Source organism: Mangifera indica, chromosome 2 (assembly GCF_011075055.1).
Source record: "Mangifera indica cultivar Alphonso chromosome 2, CATAS_Mindica_2.1, whole genome shotgun sequence".
NCBI classification, from domain to species: Eukaryota; Viridiplantae; Streptophyta; class Magnoliopsida; order Sapindales; family Anacardiaceae; genus Mangifera; species Mangifera indica.
In genome coordinates, this window is record NC_058138.1 from 15,734,054 (window position 1) to 15,745,661 (window position 11,608).

The window sequence follows — 11,608 nt, forward strand, 5'->3', positions numbered from 1 at the left end:
AATTCACCAATGAAATTGAAAACCCTAGATAGGGGAAAAAATATCACTTTTCAAAACTTAATTTTAGGCGAAATTATTAGTTTTTCAAATAAAGTGGGTAAAATGATATAAATGTTAAATATTATAGTTAAATAATGATTTTGCCCTTAATCTTATCTTAATTTTGGAGGGTAGGTGTTAGTTTTCCAAACTATGGGTGGGTGTTTGGGTTTTTGAAAGTTGGTGGGTGGGAAAGGATTTCACTATACCTTGGGTGGGAATAAGTCTTTTGGCCTTTAAAAAAAACTAAAGATAAGGGACCTTGTGAAAAAACCCAAAGGAGACAAATTAAACTAAAGAGTTATTATTTTTATTGCTTTTTCTACCACCGTTCACTTTGTTTGTTTGCTTTATTTTACATTTCATTTCATTTCATTTCTCTCGGGAATTTCGTTTCATTTCGTTTTCCCTTCTCCCTCTTTCTTTCTTAAGCTTTCTGAGAAACGAATTTGAAATTATAGGTTCCGCAATCACAAGTAGGGTTTGTAATTCGTTTCTCCTCGTCGAAATCCAGGGTTAGGGTTACAGTGTCGAGCATTTAGAGGGATCTGAATCTGTGGCTGTTGAAGTTTCAATAGGAGGAGAAGAAAACGAGGAGAGGAAGAAGATCAAAATGAGCTTGGATTCGGCCCCTGCAAACACGCATGGAAGTCTCGACGAGCAGATTTCTCAGCTCATGCAGTGCAAGCCCTTGTCTGAACAAGAGGTACGGTGAATTGAACTTTTTTTTAAAAATAAATTTGATGGGTTTTTGGGTGCTTTTGAGTGTTATTGTGGTTGGTTTTTTAGGAATGAGTCCGATCCGGGTTGGGCGGGTGGAGTTCGAGAGGCGTTGGTGGGTAAAGTTTTATTTTGGTGGGTGATCTGTGAGTGGTGTGAAATTTGTTTTTCTTTTGACCGATCTCGAAGTTTTGGGGGCTAATTTGAGGGTAATGGGATCAGATCTGTTGCGGAGATTGCTTTAAATTTGATTTTGGGATGGTGAAAGTGACAGCTTTTGTTGAATTTGGGGATTTCGAGTTGTAATCCATGTTATTAATGAATCAAAGAGTGGAGATTTTAGAAAATTTAGGCTTATTAGATGTAATTTAACTTAATAAGCTGCTGAAATCTACGTGCAGAATCTTTATGTTTAATCTTGCTAGCTTTGCTTTCTGATTTTTTGATGAATTGGGCGTTCATGATGGGTGACGTGGCCAATTCTTTCTTGTGGATGTTAATGCTTGGATAAGTGGATCTTTTATAAAATGGTTGATTTTAAAGCTGAAGGAGCTTGTAAACTTCTTTAATTTGTTTTTGTAGGATATAGAATATTAAGGATGGGTGAAGCTATGATTCTCTGTTTAATCTACTCTAATGACAACATCCGTCTTATTCTCTGTTTCTAGTTAGTTTATGTCATTATTATGTTTGATTGTTAGAAGAAGTAACCATGGTGATTGTTCAAACCAGAGGTAAAAGCTTTAGAACTTGTGATGATATGTATTAATCACTATAGTTTCCCGGAACTCCTTGTATTGGAAGATGGTTAACTATTAAGAATCTGATCAAGTGTACTGCTTTTAACCTTTTTGCCTTATATTGGTGGGAGCTTTTCCCTTAAGTTTTATCCTTGATGAAAGGTCGTTTTACAGTTTGTGCATTTGTCTTATTCTTCCTTCTTCGTTTTTTTTCTTCATTTGTTTGTTTATTATAATTTTGGTTGATGAAATTCTTCTATCAGCATTTTGGAGATTTATTTACCGATGATATTTGTCTTCATGATTCAGGTTAGAATGTTATGTGATAAGGCTAAAGAGATATTGATGGAAGAAAGCAATGTTCAGGTATGCTTCTTTGTCCATTTTATTATTACCTTTTCTCTTTTCCCATTGTTTCTGATTTTGATATATCTATGGAATCATTTAGATATTTCTGTGATATATATGTATTTTGCATTTCTGAAGCCTCATTTTATTGTTCATTATTTTTGCTCTCAACTTCTCATATCTAGACTGGCCTTTGAAGGTTGCCTAAAAGTAAGGGCAATTTGTCATCATTAGTTTCTGAGTTTGTTAGTAGCTAATCAACGTTCTTGTTGCAGTGATTTCTTTTCTGTTCTCGTTTAACCTTTTCTTATTGTATTTAATGACACTTATTACTGTCAATACTAATTAATTATCTTTGCCAAACAATTATAATCTTCTTAGCTAGTTTTTGAGTTTGTATGGTTAGGTTCTAGTGAAGGCTTAGTATAATTTATCATGTTTCTGCTTTTATTTTATTTAGGTGGAAAGGAATTTTGTCAGTCTGTTTCAACTATGAATGGTTGTCACTGGGCCAATGAGATCTAGACTACTTCTGGATTTTATTGTGTGGTTCAAAGTTATAGGTTTTGTGGTTAGTGCATTAGGTTTGAATTTGTTATTATTTTTTTCGTTTTTGTTTTGGGTGTCATACATTCTACAGCATCATCAACTTGAAGTGCAGTGAATTCTAGTTAATTTTTATTGTTTTATGCAATACAGCCTGTCAAGAGCCCTGTTACAATCTGTGGTGATATTCATGGACAATTTCATGATCTTGCAGAGCTTTTTCGCATTGGGGGAAAGGTAATTGTTCTAGTTTGGGTTATTTTATTTTCTGAAGATATGGTGATTAATTAAGGCCTGTGATTTATGATGAGATGCTAATTAGAGTTTAAATTGAATTTGGAAATCTTGGTAATTGGGCTTTTGAGAAGTGTATTATAGAAATGAAATGAGACTCAGTCTCTTAATGTAAAATAAAGTGAAGGGAAAATTTATCTATATCTCTTGAGGTCCAGCTATAATACAATTGGGCCCTGTCAGCTTAGTTGTTAGTGGATGATGTCTCTAGAAATGATATGTAATGATACCTACCCCTCTTTGAAATATCATGAGCTTGCTATAAGATGCCCCCCTTGCCCCCATTCTTTAATATTTTTGGTCTCACTTATTTACCTAGTGTGGTTAATGGCTGAAGGTTAATATCATATTATTAAATTTTAGATCTAATATTTCCTTTTGATGTGGTGATATAATATTTGTTCAGCCTCACTGTCTTCCTGAGTATAATCATATTGATTTCCCTGTTTGAGTCATGATTATGACCTTAATTTTTGATCCATTTTTGTGATCAGTGCCCTGATACAAATTACTTGTTCATGGGAGATTATGTTGACCGTGGGTACTACTCTGTTGAAACTGTAACAGTAAGTAGAGTTGCTATCTTTCTTTTCATCACTTAATGCATTTTAATTCAAAGCGTAAAGCATTTCATTTTTTTGAAATTTTTTCTTCAGTTACTTGTTGCTTTGAAAGTGCGTTATGCTCAGAGGATTACTATTCTTAGGGGGAATCATGAAAGTCGTCAGGTACGTGTCTACGAAGTCTTATTTATGCATTTAAATTACTGAGCATGGTTTCTGTGACTATTTTCTTTGCTTGAATTCAAGTTGTTGAATATTTAATATTGGTTGTCTGATTTGACCTCAAAGCCCTCAAAGCTATGGTTTATATATTAAAATGATGAAAAATTCAATTAAGCATTGTTTTGTTTTTGCTGTTCTTTATGGGTGAAGTTTCTGTTTGCAACATTATGATTTTTCCTCTTGTTTTTACATTTATTTATCTTGATTGATTTGCTTATTATTTGAGTGCTGATTATGGAATAATGTTTCTCATTGCAGATTACTCAAGTTTATGGGTTCTATGATGAGTGCCTTAGGAAGTGAGTTTCCTGGAATCCTTGGTTTCTAAGGTTCCTTTTTTAAGACGTAACAAGGAATTATATAGTTTGTGACTAAGATTATGACCCTAATTCAGAATTTGTCATGAAAATTTAAAATTGTTTCTTTTGGACACTTTGCATTTGCTTCCGTTCCTTTTCATTTAAGTTGTTATGGGACTACGCCTGGGCCCTATGACATGCAGATAATGATTTGTTCGGTGAGACTGTTATAGCTATCTAGTAAATAAGATTCTACAGGGAATAATTTTATTTCAGATGTGTCATCTGTGGGCTATATATTTTTTTTAGAGAAAAATATGAATGATGGTTGAGGTTACAAATATGACAAATTGTTAAATGTAACTGAATGCAATATTCTCCCTATCTTTTAGAAATATAAAAACTGTATTTCTGCTATTGCCCCTCCCTTTTTTTTCCCTTACTGAACTTTTATATTGTTTTATTATTTCCTGCTAGTTTGTTATGATATTTATTTTTGTTTATATTTGCAGGTATGGAAATGCCAATGTCTGGAAGATATTTACAGATTTGTTTGACTATTTTCCACTGACTGCATTGGTTAGTATGACTAATTATTAATTGTTGATGTTTGATAGGAATCTAAAAATCTAAAACATAAATTCAGTCGACACACACAGATCTGGAATACTTCTTTTATTGACTAATATTATAGATAATATGACTAACTGAAATAATACTCTAGACAGAAATAATAGAGATGCAGTAAAGGAAAAATAAACTAGCTTCAAGGCGCCAGAACCTTCACCGTAATTCCCACTCAGAAATTCCCTACCTACTCTTTTGGGTTTACTGCCTTTTTATCCTTCTTTTTTAATCCGTTTCTTCCATGCTGGATATCCATGAGACAGATGTGGCCAACCAGTTGAACCTTCCGCTAGCACTCTTTTCTCTAACTGATTTATTGAATCTTCTCCCATCGCCTTATTCTATAACTGAACTATTCCTTTGCCTACTTTACCTCTAGGACTAATCATTCTCCTATAAGCCTTAAGGACAGATGGTGTAACAATGTTTTAAAGATAAATGTAGAATATCTCTGGGCTTGAAAAGAAATTGAAGGGATGAAATGTGGTACTTAGAAATCTCAAATTTTAAAATTTCCTGATGAATTTACCAAGTTAAGAAATTGCTAATTCTTGAAGATCTTTATACATTAAATTTGTTAACAAAGCCTGTACTGTTGTGTAGAATTTTAAATTTATTTGTGGTGTCATTACTTTTGTTAATATTCACGGTTCGAGATTATTTTATGGATCCTTAATTTTTTTCCTTTATCTTTTAAAGGTTGAATCAGAAATATTTTGTCTCCACGGTGGATTATCTCCATCTATTGAGACTCTTGATAACATACGTAATTTTGATCGTGTTCAAGAAGTTCCCCATGAGGGTCCAATGTGTGATCTTTTATGGTCGGATCCAGATGATCGTTGTGGATGGGGTATCTCACCCAGGGGTGCTGGCTACACCTTTGGCCAAGTAAAAATAATTTCCCTTTTCTTTTTCCCATTTAAAAGCATTTTTCTTTGGGTGTGCTCATTTTTTTTTGGATGTTTTTGCAGGATATATCAGAGCAATTTAACCATACAAATAATTTAAAGCTGATTGCAAGGGCTCACCAGCTGGTTATGGAAGGATACAACTGGGGTCATGTAACCACTTTGCTCGATTTTGAGGCTTTTATTGGTGTTCTTACATTTTCCTTTTGGGTTGGTGACCAATGAATAATTGTTTCTGCATTCTTTTGACAGGAACAAAAGGTGGTTACTATATTTAGTGCACCTAATTATTGTTATCGCTGTGGGAACATGGCATCCATCTTGGAAGTTGATGACTGCAAGGGTCACACTTTCATTCAGGTTGGTCTCACTCACACACTTGCCCACTCACATGCACACGCGTGCACACATGTACAAAAACTGAACACATAAGCATGAATACAAAAGGCCTTCTTGTTGCATAGGTTCTGATTTATGCTTTGCAATGGACATTGTATGTTTGCAGTTTGAGCCTGCTCCAAGGAGAGGAGAGCCAGATGTGACAAGGAGAACACCTGACTACTTCCTATGATGCAAGCTGGTATTAAGTTGATATATTACTTGCATCCGGTGCCTGCAGCTGGTTTACGTACTAAGGCTTTTCTTTTTATTTTTTTTTTCAAATTTAAGATTTATAATTTCACTGAGGTGATGCTCGGGTGGAAAAGCATGTAAAATTGGCAGGGACACCCCCTTGATTCGGTTGTTTCCTTGAATTATGCTTGAGTTTCAACAAAGAGGAAGCAGTGGAGCTGGCGACACCATAGCAGCTCATGTACCATTTCCAGCAAACAATATGGCATTTTTATATTTTGATTTTGATTTTGTTCCCTTTCTTTTTGCCCTTTTCTGATGTAGAAGGATACTATATCTTTGGGTTGGGGATCTGTAGAGGGATGACGGATTACCTTTTTTATTTTTGCCTTTTATAATGGGTGCTTCATATTTTTTAACTCCAGTCTTAATCCAATGTGTTCTCTTATCTATTTCTTTTCTTGTCAAGCTTTGAGGCTTCTTCCTCGGCCAGGCTCAAGTAGAATCTTGCTTTTGTAATCTGCTTGCACTGTAACCAACTCTCTCCATTAACCTTTCTGGAGAGACTATCCTTATCACATAGACCAAATTCTGCTAATTAATCCTGGTGGAGACGAACATAATATAAAAAAATAGTTTCAAGTAATTTAATTATGAACCTTAAAATGCAAGCAAACTAAGATTTTTGTACGGTGAAATCTACACCTCTCCCACATCTCTGACAATGTTCGCCAACAAAGTACCTGCAGCATCAATAATTCATCAGTAAGGCATTGCCAATAGTTGAAATTGTTGGAAAGAGGGGAAGTGAAAGTGGACCTAGATAAAAAGTCTTGGCATATTCTGCGCAAATATTTGCGCATCTGTCATAAGCTTCTTCGAGGAACAAAGGGTGGAACTCAGGCTTTCTTCTGCAGGCATCATCTTCCTTGCCAAACAAGTAAGCCTGCTGAGACTGTCTCGATTATTTAGCGGACATGGAGATCAGTGTGAGGAATGCCCTATTTTGACAAGCCAGAGAAGATTACTGTGCTTTAATCCCGTGGGGGCCATTGTCACCCCACCTCCTCTTGTTGCTCTTATCACTAGAGGAATTTACAGAATTCTCTTTTGCCACTGCCAACCCCTCTAGGCCTTCCTGCTATTGAAAATGTTCAACTCATTTTGGGTTCCCAATCTTTCTCACTTTCCTGAAATGTTAAGGATTTTGCTGACTCCAATAATTAGATGTTTTCTAACTAAATATTAATAAACAGTGAAAAGTTTCTTCCCAAACTTTTCCCACATGATCCATTTTGAAGAAAAACAACGAACTTGGGATAAGGTAGATGGATGATAAAACCTCCTGGGAGTCTAACAACGCAGCATGGAATGGTTAACACTCAACTTATTTTTTTATTTCAATTAGACGAATTCAACCGTGATTAACCATGATACTTAACCATCCGGTTATTAATTTGTCATTACCATAATTAATAATTGTGAGATTCATCTGATTGAACTGTAAAATATTAAATAAGTTATGACCCACGTTTCTTTAACAATCCCCACTTTTTGACAAATATTCACACCCTTATGAAATTTACTCAACTTTGAAAACATAAACCTCTACTTAAAGCCCTAACCCTTATTACTTAGCAGGCAATGACATAGAAGAAGTTCAAACAATGTTTGAACTTCTTCAATGTTAGCACCTTTGTCAACATATCTGTTGCATTATCTTTGGTGTACACCTTCAATAACAAAATCTCACTTGAAGAAATCAGTTCTTTAACCTTATGGTACCTCACAACAATGTGTTTGTGTCTCGCATGATACATCTGATTATGTTATTGCTTAATGACACTCTAACTATTGTAATGTAAGCTAAGGGTTTGTTGTTTAAAACCTATACCTAACATCAACCCTTTTAATTATAATGTCTTTTTAGTTGCTTTTGTATCGCTATATATTCTATCTTAGTAGTGGATAATGTTATTACATATTGCAAGGTTGACTTCCAACTAATTGGACCATTTGTAATTGTAAGTATACAGCCTGTAATAGGCTTTCTATCATCTATATCTCTAGTATAATATGAATTGACGTAAGTCACAATAGAAATTGAGCTATTAATTGTGCTGAAGCAAATTTAATAATTTGTCATACCCTTTAAATATAGGAGAACTCATTTGATTGCCTGTCAATTTTCCTTGCTTAGATTAGTCGTAAACCTACTAATCACACTAACGACATGTGCTAAATCTGATATATAGTCCAAACCATTGCATACATTAAACATTCAATTGCATTACATTAAAAAACCTTTAACATAAAAATGTACCTTTTCATCAGTTCTTGGACACTAATAATTGGACAGTTTAAAATAATTAGCCAACGGATTATTGATTGACATAGCTCCATCCATACCAAATCTTTCCAATACCTTTTCAACATATTTGTTACGTGAGAGCTATAATTTCTTGTTCTTCCTATCCCATTAATCTCCCTACCAAGACTGTTTTAGCAACTCCTAAATCTTTCATATAAAATTTCTTTCACATAGACTTTGGAGCCTCTATTTGGAAGGCGAAGGCAATGTCTTTAATTACTGAGTCCAAGACCAGACTTCTCCAAACTTAGATCCAATGAAGTAAAACCATTTTTGCCGGATCAGGAAGAAAAATAATTGAAAGCAAAGTGAGAATGTGAAGCCAAAGCTAGAATTAACAACACAGAATAACTTATGAAGCAGGCAACATCTTGGAGAAAGTAACAATACATATCAAACTGTATTTTAGAAAGGACAGATTAATTGCTGATGTAAAATTTGCAAGAACATTTCAGCTCTAAGATATGATCACTTTCAACAATATTTATGCTTGATTATTTTTGTTTTGTCTCGTTAGCTTGTTATTGGTTACATTAAGCTTCAATATTGCCTAAAGAGCTTTCTGAACAAGTTCTTTTTTAAAAAAAATTTAAGCCTTAAGGCTGAAGTTATACATAAATGGGGTTAAATAATCTAAGAAAAAGCCAGAGATAAAAGATGAAGAAGGAAATATCTTATCAATTCACCATTATGTTTTCAAACCTTGACTAAAAGTGATTCTCAAACAAATTTAAAAATTTTCTTTTCAAGGAAATGGTTAGTGATCCAGAAACAAGTAATCTACAATTACGATGCGTTCATTGTTGTACTATATCCAAGAAAGTTCTTCGACCTACCTAACTATATGCAAATTACGAATTGAGTTTAAGGTAAGTTATAACAATTATTAGTTTATGAACCTGGATAGCTCCTGCCAGATAAAATAGAAAAAAAAAAAATTGCATGTTGATCTAGAATACGAGGAAAAGAACCATTTAACACAAATAGCACAAAATTCCAAATTACTCATCGATCTCCAAGTATTATTATATGCTAATTCTATAAGCTATATATGACAAGAAAGAAAGTTCATAAAAAAACCTTCCCTCTATCATATATACACTTATTGACATACATTTATTATGAGGGTACAGAAAGACCCGATAATGATACCAGATCAATCAAAACCTAGTAATTAACTCTTACTGATCAATAACACTATCAAATCAATAAGTGGTGAAACCTTTATTGCATTACGTGATTCGTGGCATGGTGAAGATCGATGAAAATGGGAGCAGATTTTTTGTTTTAAGAGCAAGTGACGCTAACAGGAACCTTAACATTGTTGCATTTCGAGAGTAAACTCAAACACACGTCAATTCCAACTGTAAGTTTGCCAAGACCAAGGAGACTGCAGAGACAAGTACCAACGTCAACTGCAGCCAAAGCGCTGAAAAGATCGCAGCACTGGGAGGTTGGTGTAAACAAGCCCAAATTAACACAAGCGGAAACAATGGCATTAACATCCAGAGGGCAGGTTCCGCTAGCTGATGAGGAAGGGATGAATGAGATCAGCAGAGTGCTGAAAAGGAGGAGAGCAATTGAAGTAATCGCTGCCTTGGAAGCCATTGAAGAGGGAATAGCTGAAAGATCTTTAGGGGTTTTTGAAGTATTAGAGCTGGAGAATTTGAAAGCTTGTGATGGTTTTGTGAAGCTCCTGCACGGGGTTTTATAGGAAGAATCGGGGGACTCATGCACATGAAGAAACCCTCAACTTGAATAAAATTTAATCTTACAAGATTGAAGGGTATATTATTGTAAGGGCAATAAATTAATTTAGATTAGGGAGCGGTCCATAGACAAGTGGATTTATAATACTAATTAACTCCCTAAATTAAATTTGCCTGGGTCAGGTATATTATAATTAGAAATCCTTAGTGATTCAAGGGTCAAGTTGTCAAATTATAGCAATCTTTGAGGGACAAGTTATTGAAGTACTTGTAAATTAAATTTTCTCCATCAATTTAGAGTACTTTCTTACATTTTAAAATTATTATTGACTTAATTAGATTGGCATTAGCCGAATAATGAATAATATTCATAACAGTACTGATAATACAAAACAAAGTTTTAAAAACTAGGTTTGATTTGTTTGAGCATTCCCAAGATCAAAATATATTGAATTTCATTCGTCAATATATACAGAGAGGAGAGATACTGATTTTTTCTCAGATCTAAATATATTGAGAAAAACCTTAAAAAAAAATATTGATATTTTAAATTTTAAATAGGCCAAACGACTATTTCCCACCCAAGGTTTAGCGTTTTCTCAAATGTCCCCCCTTTAACTATGGAAACACCAAACACCTACCCATGACTGGTTAGATTTAACAAAACCCTAACGGTGGTAAGGGTAAAATCGTTATTTTCGCTATAATATTAAAAATAAATTAAAATAGAATATAATTTTGCCCCCCTAAACTTTAAAAACTAAAATTTGCCCCCAGCCTAAGTTTTAAAAAATCGCAGTTTCACCTTAGGGTTTGGTTTTGAAATCTCCGGCGACCTCTCCGGCTCCGTTGCCGACGACCTCTCCCTCCTGAAGCAATCTCTCCTTTCGGCGATCCCTTTCCTCCCATTTGGAGGTCCGATCTTCTGGGAAGATGATCGTCTTCCCAGACGAAGTTCTTCGTCTCCTACGGCGTCTCCAGGCGTCAATCGGACCTCCAAATGGGAAGAAAGGGATCGTCGGAAGGAGAGGTTGCTTCGGGAGGGAGAGGCCGTCGGCAACGGAGCAGAAGAGGTCGCCGGAGATTTCAAAACCAAATCCTAGGGTGAAACTGTGATTTTTTAAAACTTAGGCTGGGGGAAAATTTTAGTTTTTAAAGTTTAGGGGGGCAAAATTATAGTCTATTTTAATTTATTTTTAATATTATAGCGAAAATAACGATTTTACCCTTACCACCGTTAGAGTTTTGTTAAATCTAACCGGTCATAGGTAGGTGTTTGGTGTTTCCATAATTAAAGGATGGACATTTGAGAAAACGCTAAACCTTGGGTGGGAAATAGTCGTTTGGCCATATTTAAATTTTTGATAATTAATAAATAAAAAATTGAGTTCATGTCAAACCTTGGGTGGGAAATAGTCAGTTGGCCTTATTCTTTATATAATCTAGTGAGTTTATTGCGAAGTGCTCAAAGTCGGTTGCTTATGATCCGCCAATTGCACATTTTGATTTGACATTCAAGGGAAGAATAATTAAAATAGTCTCTTATATAGCAGCATGATCCTGAAAGCACGGTTTGATCTACGCTTATTCTTGAAAACGTAGAACCAAAACAAAGGTTTTTTTTGTTTTTTGTTTAATTACTTTCG

The 11,608-nt window shown here is 34.7% G+C and overlaps 1 protein-coding gene across 1 annotated transcript; it reads left to right on the forward strand.

Moving 5' to 3' along the window:
- Positions 1–332: 332 nt before the first annotated feature.
- Positions 333–6,334, forward strand: LOC123209181 (serine/threonine-protein phosphatase PP2A-2 catalytic subunit-like). Its single transcript, XM_044627002.1, has 11 exons — positions 333–745; positions 1,809–1,865; positions 2,547–2,630; positions 3,182–3,253; positions 3,344–3,415; positions 3,731–3,771; positions 4,284–4,350; positions 5,098–5,289; positions 5,373–5,462; positions 5,562–5,669; positions 5,815–6,334. The coding sequence occupies exons 1-11, from the start codon at positions 653–655 to the stop codon at positions 5,878–5,880; spliced, it is 942 nt and encodes a 313-aa protein (XP_044482937.1). The 5' UTR covers positions 333–652; the 3' UTR covers positions 5,881–6,334.
- Positions 6,335–11,608: the final 5,274 nt, after the last annotated feature.